The 17920-nt window shown below is 37.4% G+C and overlaps 1 protein-coding gene across 1 annotated transcript in view; it reads left to right on the top strand.

Annotated features, from left to right (window-relative positions):
* Positions 1–17920, top strand: part of CPE (carboxypeptidase E) — a 109972-nt gene that overhangs the window by 63346 nt on the left and 28706 nt on the right. The window contains exons 2-3 of the mRNA XM_049772363.1: positions 13232–13428; positions 17808–17920. The exon at positions 17808–17920 is cut by the window's right edge and continues 55 nt beyond it. Coding sequence (XP_049628320.1) covers positions 13232–13428; positions 17808–17920 — 310 coding nt within the window. The remainder of the gene's footprint in view (positions 1–13231; positions 13429–17807) is intronic.

The raw sequence follows: 17920 nt of genomic DNA, 5'->3' as shown, positions 1-17920 counted from the left end.
CACTTAAAAAGTCTCAAATAAAGGAGCAACTAAAATGCTAATGCAAATAAAGGAAAGGTCTTAGAAGAGCAGGAATCTCATTGTATGTTGTGAGCAGCGTGTACCTGTCTAGTCAACTACCTGACCTTGTTTAAGTTTTTGCTTCCCTCATCTTTTCATCAAAATTATTTTTCTAAAGTTTTATCTTTTTGCATAAATAAATAAATAGCAGAAGATGAGCGAGATTGAGGGGGTGATAAAATTAGAATAGTTGCCATTAGTAAAAATCTTGAAAGTACTTTAATGACACAACCATAAACAAAATTGTATTATATATCTTATATGGCCCCATGATTGCTCATAGCTTATTCATGAGTTCATTAAAGATGTAGAACCATGCATAATTATTTAATGTATTTTAATAATTTAAATATTAAATTTAAAATTGAACAATGCAATCTACTTTCCTGTAATCGAAATAGTTGTAGAACATGAAAGCATGATTTCAGTAATTCCTATAATGTTTTACCATCTACCTGCATCTGCATTGGCTCCTCTCATTACATATTATTTTTTTTCTTATTACTTTAAGTTAAAACTTAAGGTGCTGTGAGTTACAATATTGCTTATGATAGTTTCATGCATTCAATTGTTCCACCACCAACCTTACTTCCAAAATATCCACCTTCCTCTAAAGTATCTCAGAGGTCCATCCCAGCCACTTCTCTCCAATTCCGAATTAGGTTCTGTGGAATCACTCTCCATTTTGTTATCTTTGGCCATTTGTTTACTCTCTTACTGTGTATCTTTATACCCACAAACAACTCTATTTCTGTCTCTTTCTTTCTGACTGATTTCATTCAGCATGATGCTCTCCAGTTCTCTTCAATTAGTGGGCTGGGACTGTGGTTCAGTTGAGAGAGCATAGGCCTTGCAATTTGAAGTCTGGGGTTCAATCTCTGTATTGTAAGACATTTGATTCACAAAAACAATTAATTAAATAATTGACATTCAGTTACACAAAACAATAACTTCTTTTTGTAAACTCTTAAGGGAATCATGATGCAGCCAATTTAAAAATTAAATAAATTTTTAAAGTTGGATTTATGAGTTAAGAAATAGATACTATCCATGATCCTTCCAGTTAGTTACCATTTGACCCTGTGCTATGCTAATACTAGTTGGCATTGTTTAGTCTCAGTTCCTTACCGATAAAATTGCTATCAGTGATGTCTATTATTAAAAATAGTTGTCCATCTTTTAGCCTGAAATTCTAACCTGAATTCTCTCTAGTCACATCTCTTTTTGGATCATTTGTTTTAAAAACTATCATTTTTATGATAGAATAAAAGCATGCTTAATAAGTAGGGCAAATGGGCCATGAAAAATATTTGACGATTTTGTAAAGAACAGTTGGTAAAGTGCTTGAAGGAATATGATCATTCTGAAGTTCTGAACTCTGTAGTGGCAAATTTGGTTATATGTGGCACATATTATAGACAAAGTCATTTTGTGTAGAAGAATTCTGATGCTAAGATGATGGGTTACATGCTCAATTTAGATATAAATGTAAGAGCTAAAATTGAACTTACACTGCTTCACTAAAATCGTATTTTAAAAATAAGCATATTATTACCATGCTGATATTTTTTAAAATTTAATTGTTTCTCTATTTCTTTATTTTTGATTCTTTTGGCCATACCCAATGATGCTCAGGAGTTATTTTTGGCTATGCACTCAGAAATTATTTCTGAAGTACTCAGGGGACCATATGGGATGTCAGGAATCTAACCCAAATTTACCAGATGCAAGGCAAATACCCTACCTGCTGTACTATCACTCCAGCCCAATTTATATTGCTACAGTTTAATTGCACTATGTAGAGGCCTATAGTAGTCTTATTTGCTTGGAATCTGATCAGAAATTTGCCTGTTAAAATATGTGTGTTTGTATTATTGGGGATTGTAATTTCACTTTAACTTGATTCTGACATCCACAAGTTTAGTATATTAAATTAACTAATTCATTAATTATTTTAGTTTTGGGCCACACCTGGTTACACTTAGGGTTTACTCCTGGCTATGCACTTGGAAATTGCTCCTGGCTTGGGGGACCATATGGGATGCCAGGAGATCGAACCGTGGTCCATCGCTCAGCCCCATGCAAGGCAAACACCCTACCTCTGTGCCACCGTTCCAGCCCCAAGTTCAGTATATTTTAATGCCCCTTAGGTTTATTGAAATATTTTTCAAATTTGAGGAAAGAGAATTTGAAATAAAATTTTCAAAAATATCCAGTTCCACAAATCATGAGAGATAATCCTGTTACTTAATCTCTCTCTTGAATTCTCACTTGTCTGCTAGCATCTCTGACCTGGTTCCCATCTAGACTTGACAGGTTCTTACCTCCCTAATTATTGCTTCTCAGTTCTGGAAGGGCATCAAAATCCCTCTGGATCCCTCAACGAAGGTAGAAAACTAAGTCATTTCTTAGACTGAAGTATGATCTTTAGGAATGGAGCTAAGAAATATCAGTTAAAGTCAACACAACTTTCTTCAAACAATTTGAATGGAAAAGAATGCCTGCATGCTCATGTGTGGAACAGTCTCCTGGTGGAAGACCTCAAGGTGACCCCATTTCCTTCAGGGGAGCCATCACCATCTAGCTCTGGCTTTCTACAGTGCTAAGACATGTAGAAATGCCTTGGGAGATTTTCTTTCTAAAAGACTGTATTGTCCTCTGCTTCTGAGCTTTTCATTATGATATTGAGAAAAATAACATCCTGAAATGTTTTGGCATTTTATTTTTGTGTTATCTTCTTCCCAAATTTATTACATAAAAGGTTTCAAGCTGTTTCTGGGAAAAGATTGTTCAACTAAGCTTTTGCTTGACTGATTTTGTTTTAGATGTCAATGAAGCTGCCTCTTAACCTGCTTATTAGCAAATCAAAGTTATTCTTTATTCATCTCTGTCTGCTAGGATATCTTGACATTTTCCACCTGCTCTAATTTGATGACATCACTTTTACTCATCCTCTCTTCTGTTAACCTCTGGAATACATGAGTTGTTCATTCATGGACATAAACAGAAATGATTGGTGGAAATATACTTTTATTTTTTATTTCTTTTTGTAATTTTATGTCACCATGATGATCTGCTGTTTTCTCTTTGTTTTATAAAACTATCCAAATCATCAACTAATACCTTTTGAGAGCTCTGCTTTGTATAGGACAGGTTTAAAAGTTTGAATATGATAAATCACAGAAACTATATAATATCTATTTTTAAAAGTTTTTTTCATTTCCTTAAATATTTTTAAGTTAAGGCACCGTGATTTGCAAAGTTATTCATAGTTGAGCTCAGGCATACAATATTCTGACACCAATCCCACCACCAGACCAGTGCTAGTCCTTTCCCCTCAGCCTGCTCCTTAACAGGCACAGTTTTATGTTTTATTGCTATAGTTTGGATCTCCTACTTCCAGTGCTATTGGCTCTGTGGTTCATACTATACCTCGACACTGCCCATATACTGGGGGCCTTAACTGTTACTTCCTGTCTGCCTCTTCTTAGTTTATTTATTAATTTTTTAAAATAAAATCTTTAGTTAAGCACCATGATTACAAGCATGATTGTAGTTGGGTTTCAGTCATAAACAGAACATCTCCCTTCACCAGTGCAACATTCCCACCACCAATGCCCCTTCCCATCTTCTTCGTTTATTTTCTTTGCTTCCCTATCTTGAATTTCATAATCTGGGAACCAGGGTAATATAGATATCCTTCCTTTGATATGCTGTAGGCGTCTTGCGTCTCAGCATCTCTAGTGGGGAGCAAATCCTTCAACAAGAGGAAAATGGGTAATACATGTGGTTGAATATGAAATATGAAATAATGAAACCACACACAGAGTATGTGGGATCAACACATCTTCTGGCAGGAGTGCGAAAAGTTTAATTTTTTGAAGCAGAGGAATTTATAGAGGGTAAAGTTAGCCATAGGTGAAGAATAATTATAATCACAAAGCAGAGTACAATAGTAACAATACCTAAGCTATGGGTGAGACTGTAAAAATTCTAGGTTACAAAGGAGAAGGTTACAACTCAAGGCAACTCTTTGCAAGCTTACTTTAAATGCAAAATTAGGATTAGAAGGGAGTAGAACATATCTAGGAACTTGATCTTTACTGGGCTGGAATCTATTGTTTTAGGGGTCAAGTAAAGAAAGAAACCAAATCCCCTAAAATGAGTTTCTCTATATCTAAAGAAGAGTCAATAGTCAATAGCCAGGATCTACATTCTGGTTACACCCTTGATTACCAGAAAATGCAGCTGCAAGGACATATTTGAAAAAGAGAGAAAAAGTATTGTCTTTGATTTTAGGGCTGGACATATCCAGAAAAGGGGTTCTCTTAGTAACCTTTGGTGCTGGAATTTCTGAGCCAAATTATTTGATAGAGGCCATAATTTTGCCTGATATTTACAAAGGGGAGTAGCCAAATACTGACTGAAAATGTAATGCCAAACATCTCTTTGGAAATTCCTCAACCATCTACACGGGGAAAAAAGGCATCCACAGCAGGCCTTTTGAGGAACCCCATGGGGGTTATTTTAGTTCTCCCCACCAGGAAAATCTGGTGGGCTGAGTCCCCCTAAAAGTTTATGTATGCCATGGCATTGATACCTTTCATTCCTTTGTCCTATCTATACTTATATATGTCCTATATATACATGTATAAATATATATACTTTATATACCACAGATAAGTGAAATTGTCCTATATTTGTCTTTCTTCTTACTTAGCTCACTTGACAAGATACCCTCCAATTCCATCCAAGTTACAGCAAATCACATGGTTTCATCTTTTTTTGCAGCTACATAGTATTCTGTGTGTGTCTGTGTGTTTATGTGTGTGTACATGAGAATGAGTATGTGAGACACCTTTGTTATCTACTCATTTGTTATTGAGCACTTAGGTTGATTCCATACCCTTGCTATTGTGCTAAGTGTTATAGAATAATAATGTGCATATGCCCTTTTGAATGAATGTTTTTGTGTCTTGGGGACAAGTAATAGGAAGTGGAATTGTTCTGAGACCTAGTTTTTATAGAATCAATAACTATTCAAAAATTATTTGTAGGGCCAAAAGATAGTACAAGGATCAAGGCACATGATTTGTGTGTAGCTGACCCCAGTTAGATCCCTTGAGTCACATGAACAACCCTTGAATCCCTTTGAGTACCCTTGGGTGTGGCCTTGGGTAATCTTGACTGCCACACTTAGTGTCCACTCTGTAGCATCTTTTGAAAGCATTTATTCTCTTGTCTTTTTTTTTTTTATCTTTTCTTTCATTAGCTCTTCTTTTTCAGCTCTTCAGCAGGAAAGGAACATATTTTTTATAATTATAGTCACCCTCTCCCATTGTTTGACTCCTGGGTATTTGCATTTCTGTTAGCAAAATGTTCAGCATTTTAAGCTGTTAAAATGTGTAAAAACACTAGCCAATTAATGACTCTCTTATTGACAAGGTCTAGGAAACTTGCAGGGTTAAGTTTCTGCAAGAATGATTTACAGACTATAATTAGTTAAAATGTCCACAAGTGGAAACAATTAGTAACAGTGATGTCTTAACCCCTAGTTTACCAGGAAGGAGCAAGATAATTGATTCAAAAGCCCATTTATCCAATGATATGTCCAACTTGCTTTCATATGTTTGTATATTAAAACAGTTTAGTGACTGAAATGCTTTTCTATAGATATTTGTCTAGTTCACAAAATCACTGATTTTGTGACATTACATCATGTTTTTAACAAATATTATTTAAATGGCTATATTTATATAATATACATGTTATATGAAATTTAATATATTTTTACATAATATAGAATTATTTAAATGCAAATGGTATCACTATTAAAATTGTAGGTTTCCAGTGATATATGTAGAATACTTATTGGGAACTGTCCATGTTGAAATTTCCAAAGAATTGTGTAATCAGTTAAATACATATCTTTTAGTAGATATGACTTAGTGGATTTACATTCTGGCAGTTATTTGATCTTGGAGGGAAAACAGATTTATCTCAGCATGAGGTTCCTCTTAGTGTACAAAATGAAAGATGGGAGAGTGCTGTTATTATAATCAAGTTCTTTCTTAAAATACCTTTAATCTCCATTTCTTTCTAAATAATGTTGCCAAACATCTTACATAGACTTTCACAATGTACAATCTCTTTTCAGAGTGTGTTCACCCATTTCTCATTAGATATTTCTCTTCAGATTTCTTCCCAAATAGAGGTCAATAATTGCTTCCAAGACTTGGAAGAGGACTCAAAAGTGAAATGATCAGTTATGAGTTGGCCCAACGGCCAACTTGTCAGCTATTTCTAAAAAGAGCCAATATTAGAAAGACAAGTAAATTGACCATTTGGTCGAATAAAAGATTGAAAGTAAGACAAACTGTTGTTTATTTCCTTGGCTTCTGGATATGATATTTCTTTCACAATAACCCTATTGGGCTCCTGTGCTTCTGGAACTCTGTTTACTTTGAGACCATCAATTCTTACATCTTGGGAGCCTTGTTATATAATCTACCAATAGGTTCAAGCTTCCACCTGAATGCTAAGTCCAGTAAATGTAGATTTCTTTGGTATGAACTATTTAATTTTTGAGATAACCAAATTTTTAAATAAATTATCTTTATTTAAACACCGTGATTACAAATATACTTGTAGTTGTATGATTACAGTCATGTAATCCAGTGCAGGATTCCCACCATCAATTTCCTGAGATAACCAAATTTAAGCTTACATTCTCTCTCTTCTTTTCTCCTTCTTTTTCTTCTATATGAATTTAATGATTTCAAAGAACACACATAAAACAGTTGGAGCAAATTAAGAGTTATGCACATAGAAGTGAAAGTCATTTGTCCAGGGGCCCAAGAGATGGTGTGAAGGTGAGGGGCTTGCCTGGCATTAGGCCAACGTTGGTTTGATTGCCAGAAGTGACCTCTCCAGGCACAGACCTGGGAGTGACCCCTGAGCACTAACAGATGTGGCCCCAAACTTGCTTCCTCATTTATTTATCTATTCTGGTTTTAAAATCATTTAATGAGTGATAGAAATAGAATACCTGTCTCAAAAACGGGGAGTTGGGGGGAATTGGTGGTGGGGAGGTTGCACTGGTGAAGGAAGGTGTATTTTTATGACTGAAACCCAACTACAAACATATTTGTAATCATGGTGCTTAAATAAAGATATTATAAAATGGTAAAAATAATTTAATTATATTTTACTTTGGGGAAGCTTTAAATCTTTTAAAAATTCATAAGTTATTCTTTTCTCATTCTGCTAAGAATAAAAGTTCAATCAGGTAGATGACTTGTTCTTTGATACAGATGAGAAGTCTGAAAAATCAGCCCTGCATAGCTGGATTTGGTTTGTGAGGTGACTATTATTCTATTATGCCTTGATGTATGGTTTTGTGGCATGTGAATTGGAAAATGGAGAGAAACAAGAAATTGGGGGTCCACAGATGTCTCTCTCAGGTGATTCCCTCATAGCAGACAGGAGAATTCTAGCAACTACTGTGTAAAAAAGAAACTTGAATGTGAGTCAGTGAGAATAAGCCTGTAAAAACAACCATCCCCAAGTGAATTGAGATAGTACTGGTTGCCTTTCCTCCTGGTTGCTAGGAGAGAGAACGAAGACTCCAGGTACATGAACAATATTACCAACTGAATCTGTGAGGAATGACGTATAGGGTTTACTCACTGTGGACTCTGTAAATAGAAATGAGGATTTCTGTCATCCACTTAATAGCCTGTTGTAAACTCTGTCTCTACAGCTACGGAAAAGAAATGAAGTGATGACGAAAATCCGTCCTTTATTTTTTAAAGAGACCAAAGGTGAACAGACACAGAAGATTAATCTGAATTGCTTATCTTCAGTTTTATCCTTGTTTCCATTTATGAGCTAAGGATTCTGAAGGCCAGATCTCTTTAGAATCCTTTGTTTGGACATTACAAAAATAAATAGCCTTAAAGAGAGGCCTGCCTAGAAAGGATTTGTGGTTCTCTGTGACCATGGAGACTAATTTTATTTGTGGGAAATATCAGCTCTTCATAGTATTTCTGTCCTTCCTTCCCAAAGCTGAATTTTCATTCCTACTGGGAATGTCAGCTCTGCTCATATGCTTTGAGGCTTCTCTGTCCCCTCTGACTATAAGAAGACAGACTCCTTGCTATTTAGGCCTTTTGCTTACAAATCCATATTCTTTCACTTTTTAGAAAGATCTTGAAATGATCAAGTGCCTCCCTCTCTGGGGCAAGCTCTGCTATCAGTCATACTGTGGAGAAGTAGAATGATCAAGATAGTTCTTTAGTTATTAATGTCAATATGACTTTGTTTAATTAATAACTATGATGTTGTTCTTATAGACACCAGACTCAGATGAACACAGTTGAGACACAAGTGAACTAACACAGGACCAACTGTGCAGGGCAGGGTGACTGAGTCAATAATAATCATACCAGTTATTTTCTTTTTAAACTATTCTTTTTTAAATATTTTATTTATTTTTTTGGGCCAAACCAGCAGTACTCAGGGGTTACTCTTGGCTGCTCTCAGAAATTAATTATGAGAGGTCGGAGGACCATATGGGATGCTAGAGATCAAGCTTGGGTCAGCCATGTTCAAGGCAAATGCCCTACCCATATGTTTTTGCTCTGGCCCCCCAAACTAACATATTCAAAACAACAACAACAATGGATATAGACTTGGGAACTTATGAATAATTATAACAAAAAAGACATGAGGGCAGATGTGTGAGCCAATTAGGCAACTTCATAAACAAGAATCTCATGACTGAAAGACGAGAAGGAGATTGTGCTTCCAGAGATATAAGATGGGGGACATTATGGTCATATTTGGGGTTAAAGAATTCACAAAGAATTTTTTTTTTGTGAGAGAAAATGCAAAGGTATGTGTTGGATTTTTTTTCCTCCCCTCTCCCCAATATGTGCTGGATTTTTAAAAGATGAAATTGTGTATGTTAGAAAGATGACTCTGGCTTTGGGAAGGAAGGTTAAAGAGACCAGAGACATCAGAGAAATATTCTAGTCTCAAACTTCTGGTAGTTTGGTCATGTAGCCAACTGTTTCATCACTGTTTCACTCTTAAACATGTTCGTGTGTGTGTGTGTGTGTGTGTGTGTGTGTGTGTGTGTGTGTGTCCTCTTCCAGACACTGCATTCCTTGATGTTTGGAATATAACTTTATCACTTTTGGGTCTGGCACAGAGGTGTGTGTGTGTGTGTGTGTGTGTGTGTGTGTGTTCGCACAGGTGTAGGTATGCCCCACAAATACTATATTTAAACCATGGCTCTTCTCTATCTCAAAGACATGTCTGTAGGCTTAAACGATGTAGCATTCTATATTCTGGTGATAGCATTATTTAGTGATTAAATTTATTCAGAGACAGAGGAAGATAAAAACATACTGTACTTCCTTTTGTAAAGTCATATGTTCTTTGCATTTCATTTTCATACATTAATATTTTATAAAATGTCTTTGAGTGTCCTATCTTCACAGCAAACTAAAGCTCTACAATTGTCATCATTGTTACTTTCTCTTCACAAGTAGAATGCACATGGGAGAGACTTCCTAAAAGAAACTTCCTATAGAAATGAAAGGTGAGATTATAGTGGGAATTTTCTGACTGTGGAAACTGGAACTGCAAACATAGGTAAAAAACAGCAAAGAAGAATGGTAGAACTAGGTAGAACTAGGTAGTCTGGTAGAATTAGGAGAGCATTTACTAGCCCAAAGCATTCAAAATTAAATATAAAATATATTAGATAGTCAAATAAGGTACAAGGGTACAGGGCAAATTTGCTTTAGCAATTATGAGTTTTTTGTTTCATCTTTAATTAATAAAGTTTTTAATACAAAGACATATTAGAACATTTCAGAGTGTTAATGAATTTTGGGATCAAATTTTGTTGTGTTACTAGAGATTCAGAACTGCTTTGGGTTATAAAGTAGAACCACATCCCCGCCCCCCCCCCCCCCCCCCGCCCCAGTACAAACATGTCAGATAACTTAGAAAAACAGACTATACTATCTAACACCACTCTAGTTTGTTTGTTTGCTTGTTTGTTTCTTTCTTTCTTTCTTTCTTTCTTTCTTTCTTTCTTTCTTTCTTTCTTTCTTTCTTTCTTTCTTTCTTTTTTGTTTGTGGGCCACATCCAGTGATGTTTGGGGGTCACTCCTGGCTCTGCTCAAGAAATTACTCCTGGAAATTCTGAGAATCATATGGGATTCTGGGGGTCAGCCATGTGCAAGGCAAATACCTATCAGCTATATCACTCAGGCCCCCACTCTGGTTTCGTAATCTAAATTTACTTTTGTAGTGCACTTACATCATTTAATGTGAAAGTATGAAGTACTTGAGTTTGACAAGGTAGAAGAAGCTGATTAGGATATTTGAAGTCAGAAGCAAATATCTCTCCTCATAGCTTCTGGGCAGGCTACAAGAAGAATAATAGGTTTATCTTTGCTTTATTTTAATTGACCTTTCATATTCCTATTTTAGTGACATGAGTCAATAACTTTATTGGGGGGGGTTGATCACACCTGGTAACACTCGGGCTACTCCTGGCTATGCGCTCAGAAATCGCTCTTGGCAGGCTTGGGGACCATATGAGTTGCTAGGAATCAAACCACCATCCAGGTCCTGGATCAACTGCATGCAAAGCAAATGCCCTACTGCTGTGCTATCTCTCTAGCTCCTTAATGTTTTTAGTTGTGATGTACAGTGTTACTGCATTGCCACCAAAGGGCTTAAGAGGGACATTATATGAGACACTTTCCCTTACTATAAAACCAAAATAAAAGAAAACAAAATGTGGGGAGTATAAGTAGTACTGCTCCTCCTCCCATCTGATCTGTAGATTAGGATTAGTTTGAGCACAGACTGAAAGGTCAGGCAAGGACGTGAATCTATGGTTAGCAGTCACTTAAAAACACAGGAATCTCTTACAAAGAGAGATAACATATTTCCAAGCAGAAAGCAGTTCCAACTTTTTTTTTTCTTTACTTGAGTTGAACTTTCCTGATGCTTTTCAAGTGGGAAAATCCTTTCCGTTGTGGAAACTGGGCCTGTTCCCTGAGTGGAATAGAAATCAGGGAACAGGATTCAGGTTTCTGTGCTTCTTGGCTCTGCAATTCTGTTCCCCAACATGTGGGGTTTGGGGGGTGGGTGTCAAGTGGAAAGACCAACTGTGCTTTCTGTTTGAATTCTGAGCTATTCTGCAAAACATATTCTCTTTGGGGTGTGTTTATCCAAAAATGACAGTAAAATCTGCCTTCCACATTTCCGTGGATTGTTTTAAGGAGAAATCTCAACTAGATGTATGATAAAGCCCCTGTGACAAGAGATTGTGATGTAGTAAAAATTAAGAGAGCAATAATAAAATAATTGTAGACACATAGCACTTATTATCTGTGAGGCTCTATTCTAAGCATTTACATGCATTATTTTAATTATATTTAAAAATTATTTTTAGGCCACACCTGGATCATTGCAGGAATTATTCTTGGAAATGTTCAGGGAACTATGTGTAGTGCTAGGAATCAAACCTAGATTGGCTGCATGCAAGACACACACTTTACCCATTGTTTTATCTCTCTGGCTCTTTAGTCAATTCTTACTCTCATCATATGAGATGAAATCTGTGACTACATTTTACATATGAAGGAACAGTCTTCAGAGAGCTGAACTCACTTGTTTAAGACCAATCAGCAAAAATAACTGGGGACTCGGATTTGGATCCAGGAAGTTTTACTCCTGAAGTTAATTATTTCATCATTGTGTGTGTGTGTGTGTGTGTGTGTGTGTGTGTGTGTGTGTGTGTGTGTGTATGTGTATTTTAAGTATAACTAAAGCTCAATTTGAACCTGGCTTTCTGGGCTGTGCAACTATGACCAAGACCCTTCAATAATCTGAACTTTAGTTTGCACATCTCAAAACAGAAATGGATATTAATGTCTACCTTATTATTTTTTGATTTGGGGTCACACTCCTGACTCTGTATTTAGGAATCACTTTTGGTGAGGTTCTAGGTCCTGGGTTGGCTGCATGCAAGGCAAGTGCCTTACTCACTGAATATCCCTTTGGCTCCCCTTTAAAAAATTTTAAATTAATTATTATTATTATTCTTTTTGCCACACATGGTGGTGCTCAAGAATGCCTTCTGGCTTGATACTTAGGGGCTCCTCCTATTGGTGCTTCAGGGGACGATGTGGTACTGGAGGTTGAAGCCTACATTCCCAGGTGCACCCATCATCTCCCTGGACCCTGAATCTTCCTACTTTTATATGTTGAATGATAAAAAGAAAAGCTGAATGATGACTAAAGGAAACCCATGATAATTAAATATTTAAGCAATTGGAAGGAAGCACATTGCATTATTATTATTATTGCTGTGGGGTGGGGTATTTGCCTGCTCTGGCTCCCACAATAAAACAACATAGACTGGGTGGTGTAAACAACAGAATGCATTTTCTCACAGTTCTGGAAGCCTGAAGTTCAAGTTCAGTATCTGCTCACTTGTCCACCTGGCCTTTGCTCTAACCCTCATATGGCCTTTTGTCCTGACATCTTAGGAGTAAAAGTTATAGGGCAAAAATTAGAGAAATCTTGTGTTTCATGCTGCTCTTAAAAGGACACCAGTCCTGTTGGATTAGGACCAATTAGGTCATGTAATCCTGTAATCCCGTGTCCCCTCAGAAGCCCTTTTACCATCTCCAAACAGACAACTTTGTTGGTTTTATTTTGGGGGTGGGGGTGGGGGCTACACCAGCGGTGCTCAGGGGTTACTCCTAGCAGGCTCAAGGGACTATATGGGATGCTGGGAATAAAACTTAGGTAGGCTGCATGCAAGGCAAGCGCCCTATCTGCGTTTCTATCTCTCCAGCCCCCAATAAACAGGCAGCTTTGGAAATTAGGGATTCAACATATGATATGGGGAAAGTGGGCACAGTTCAGTCCTTGACAAGGGGGTCAAAGGAGACAAAAGTAAAATAGAAGGGGCATTTGGCTGTTTGAATAGGTCTCTGGCATCAGTTTTGAAGAGAAATGAAGCTCGAAGCAATGTGTCATTAATTAGGTATCTAATTAGTATTTGGTGCCTCTGTCATTTGCCTTCTCCCTGATGCTGTAGACATCTGACCGTCTTCTCTCTGTGATCTTTCAGGTGAGCCTGAGTTTAAGTACATTGGGAATATGCATGGCAATGAGGCTGTTGGACGGGAGTTGCTCATTTTCCTGGCCCAGTACCTGTGTAACGAATACCAGAAAGGGAACGAGACCATCGTCAAGCTGATCCACGAAACTAGGATTCACATCATGCCGTCCTTGAACCCTGATGGCTTTGAGAAGGCAGCATCTCAGGTGAGTGGGTGCTGGCTCAGAGCAGCGTATCTCCCTCGATCTCTGTCTTCCTACTAAGTGTTCAGTTGGAACTTTTTCTCAGGAAGCTGTTACAGTTCTGGGGAGTTTCGAAGTGAGACAGGCTTTGCTGGTAAAGAAAAGGTTAAGGCAAAAAGCATGGCAAGTGGCCCTCTGCCTCCATGTTACACCCATATTTTTTGATAGGTAACAGGCATTGTAGGGTAGACAAAAGCCACAGCTTAGCTTCTGCCTAACTCTTGATCTCTAGCAAAACTTGTCTTGGACACGAAATCAATAAGTACATTCATGTACTCAATGCACCGATCTCTTTGGATCTGTTACAGTTTCAGCTATCTCTTGAGCTGCTTTCTTTTTTTTTTATTTATAATATCTTTATTTAAGCAACTTGATTACAAATATGATTGTGATTAGGTTTCAGTCATGTAAAGAACACCCCCCTTCATCAGTGCAACATTCCCACCACCAATGTCCCAAATCTCCCTCCATCCCACTCCACCCCCACCTGTACTCTAGACAGGCTTTCCAGCTCCTTTATTCATTCACATGATTATGGTAGTTCTCAGTGTAGTTATTTCTATAACTGCACTCACCACTCTCTGTGGTTAGCTTCATGGAATGAGCTGGAAGTTCCAGCCCTCCTCTCATTCTCTCTGAGGATTGTTGCAAAAATGACTTTTATTTTTCTTAAAACCCATAGATGAGTGAGACTATTCTGCGTCTCTCTCTCTCCCTCTGACTTATTTCACTCAGCATGATAGATTCCATGTACATCCATGTATAGGAAAATTTCATAACTTCATCTCTCCTGATGGCTGCATAATATTCCATTGTGTATATGTACCATAGTTTTAGCCATTTGTCTGTTGAAGGGCATCTTGGTTGTTTCCAGAGCCTAGCTATTGTGAATAGTGCTGCAATAAATATAGGTGTGAGAAAGGGGTTTTTGTATTGTATTCTTGTGTTCTTGGGGTATATCCCCAGGAGTGGAATAGCTGGGTCGAATGGGAGCTCAATTTCCAGATTTTGAAGGAATCTCCATATTGCTTTCCATAGAGGTTGGACTAGACGGCATTCCCACCAGCAGTGGATAAGAGTTCTTTTCTCTCCACATCCCCGCCAGCACCGATTGTTCTCATTCTTTGTGATGTGTGCCAATCTCTGTGGTGTGAGATGGTATCCCATTGTTGTTTTGATTTGCATCTCCCTGATGATTAGTGATGAGGAGCATTTTTTCATGTGCCTTTTGGCCATGTGTATTTCTTTTTTATCAAAGCATCTGTTCATTTCTTCTCCCCATTTTTTGATGGAATTAGATGTTTTTTTCTTGTAAAGTTCTGTCAGTGCCCTGTATATTTTGGAGATTAGCCCCTTATCTGATGGGTATTGGGTGAATAGTTTCTCCCACTCGGTGGGTGACTTTTGTATGCTGGGCACTATTTCTTTTTTTTTTTTTTTTTTTTTTTGGTTTTTGGGCCACACCCGTTTGACGCTCAGGGTTACTCCTGGCTATGTGCTACAGAAATCGCCCTGGCTTGGGGGGACCATATGGGACACCGGGGGATCGAACCGCGGTCCTTCCTTGGCTAGCGCTTGCAAGGCAGACACCTTACCTCCAGCGCCACCTACCCGGCCCCTTGGGCACTATTTCTTTTGAGGTGCAGAAGCTTCTCAGCTTAATGTATTCCCATCTGTTGACCTCTGCTTCCACTTGTTTGGAAAGTGCAGTTTCCTCCTTGAAGATGCCTTTAGTCTCAATGTCATGGAGTGTTTTACTGACGTGTTGTTCCATATACCTTATGGTATCAGGTCTGATATCAAGGTCTTTAATTCATTTGGATTTTACCTTCATACATGATGTTAACTGGGGGTCTATGTTCGGTTTTTTGCAAGTGGCTAACCAGTTCTGCCAGCACCACTTGTTGAAGAGGTTTTCCCTGCTCTTTCTAGAAAGCTTTCTTATTACATGAGGGAAGCTTTCTCCAGCCCTTCTCCTCTGCCTCTCCCAAGCCTCAGAACTTTATTTATCTTTTCTTTGGCCAGTTTTTTCATGGTGTATCTGGGTGATCTAGGGAAAAAACCACCCTACCACTTCAGAAGGCACAGGGAGGGAAAAAAATAAAAAGAAAAGGTTAAGATCAAGAATGAAGGGTGACTTTCTTCAGCAAGAATGTGAAAGAGAAATCAGCCCAAATAAACTATGTTTTGTTTTAGTTGATAAGAAAATCACAGTGATTCTTCAACGTTTCATTCTGCTAAGTATGATAAATGCCTACTGCAATATGTGGTGTTACTGCCCTTGCTATATTCCAGTGAGGTGATGCCATAGCGCCCTCTACTGACGTCGAGGAAGATTTTTTGGGGGGTTCCTGATATATTTCAGGATCTTTCAACTTTGTCTATACATGAGATATGGTAAATTAAGAAAAATAAAAGTAAAAGAGAAGATGTATAATACATAGGTTTTTTATGAGTGTGTTATATTTGGTGTGAAGGACATTATATTTGCTGTTTTGTAGTTTTAATCATTTCCTTATTGCTTACCTTTACATATGAAGTATCTTCAAAAGAAATGATGCAATTACCTCATGGTTTGGCATTGTCAGAAATTCTAACGTGAATTTCTGTTCATAGGTATAACATGACTAAAATCTTAAAGTTTTGAGAGGAAAATTAAAGTTGCACAGAAAATGTAATCATTTAATAGTTATGGCTTATAATATTTATGGTTAATAATATGGTTTATATTTAAACTAATAATAAAATATCATCTATGCTATTTTTTTGTTTGAAATTTTTTTTGAGAGATGGAGGGTAAGCTCCCATTGAGACGATGCCATAGCATCCTCTACTGACATCAAGGAAGAAAGATGTGTGTGTGTGTGTGTGTGTGTGTGTGTGTGTGTGTGTGTGTGTGGCAGGAGTGGATGAGTGTTCCCAAGTTTCACTGATTTTTAAATTGTGTCTATACATGATGAATAAAAGTAAGAACAAAAGTAGAAGAGAAAAGTTCCAGGGAGTGCAAAGCCCACTCCCAGCAATACTCTGCCCAGTTGTGTGGGGCAGATGGTCCAGTGTGGTGGGTGCTGCTGGGGGCCAGAGATGCTCTGGGCCACAAGACACCCTGCAGTGCTTGGGAGGCTGTGTGGTCCTTGGTATTGAATTTGGCCCTCTCAAGGTTATGCAGGAAAAGCTTGTGCTTAAGCGCTTTTGAGCAGATCTGCCCATCTGCTCTTATTCCTCAATATCTAGTATGATGGAATTTATCCATTTTATGGAAGCTATCCATTATGTCAGATTTGATATTACATTTTGATAAATTTGCTACAGATTTAATAGTAAGACAAAAATTTACCTTACTTAAATATATTTGAATATCTTTGGAATTTATTAAATTTTTAACTTATACTATTAGTAAAAGAAAGGATTTAAAACCACCCTATAAAGCTGTAGAACACATTTTTCCTTAAAGATTGTAAGAAGGAAATACATTATTAATATTTGATTCCTTTTAGTTCATGTAAAGCTTCTGATCTTTCTTACTTAGTGATTTGTTCTTTTGAATATTAAAAAAATTATACTATTGATATTTTTAAAGGCAATGAATATTTTATTTAAATCCCAGTATAGAGTGGCATGCTTTGAGACATACCATCTGTTATTAGCTAACATATATTGATTGCTTTAAAGCAAACTAATGACAACTATGTTTAATATTATTAATATTTAAAATATTGTTTATTGGTGCTAGAGCGATAGCACAGTGGTAAGACGTTTGTTTGCCTTGCACATGGCCAACACAGGACAGACCTTGGTTTGATTCCTGGCATCCCATATGGTCCCCCCAAGTCTGCCAGGAGTGATTTTTTTTGTTTGTTTTGTTTTGTTTTTGTTTTTGGGCCACACCCGGCATTGCTCAGGGGTTACTCCTGGCTGTCTGCTCAGAAATAGCTCCTGGCAGGCACGGGGGACCATATGGGACACCGGGATTCGAACCAACCACCTTAGGTCCCGAATCGGCTGCTTGCAAGGCAAACACCGCTGTGCTATCTCTCCGGGCCCCAGGAGTGATTTTTGAGATCAGAGCCAGGTGTAATCCCTGAGTGTCACCAGGTGTGATCCAAAAACTAAAAAAAAAATAAAAATAAAAAAAATGTTTATTGAAGTTATTTTGAATATGTCTATGAAAACATTATAACCCTAATTTTTTAATGCTGTTATCAATAAAATAGTGGAAATGTCATTAAAGGAGGAAATTGTTAAAATAACAATAAGTCATTTAACATGTCAATGAAGAAGCCATTAAATACATGTAAGCAGTAATATGTAACTGATGCCTTTTTCTCTTTGATTATTTTCAGCCTGGTGAGCTTAAGGACTGGTTTGTGGGGAGAAGCAATGCCCAGGGAATAGATCTGAACCGCAACTTTCCTGACCTGGATAGGATAGTTTACATTAATGAGAAAGAAGGTGG

The sequence above is a fragment of the Suncus etruscus genome, chromosome 4 (assembly GCF_024139225.1).
Source record: "Suncus etruscus isolate mSunEtr1 chromosome 4, mSunEtr1.pri.cur, whole genome shotgun sequence".
Lineage (NCBI taxonomy): Eukaryota > Metazoa > Chordata > Mammalia > Eulipotyphla > Soricidae > Suncus > Suncus etruscus.
This window is presented reverse-complemented; position numbering and strand designations above follow the sequence as displayed.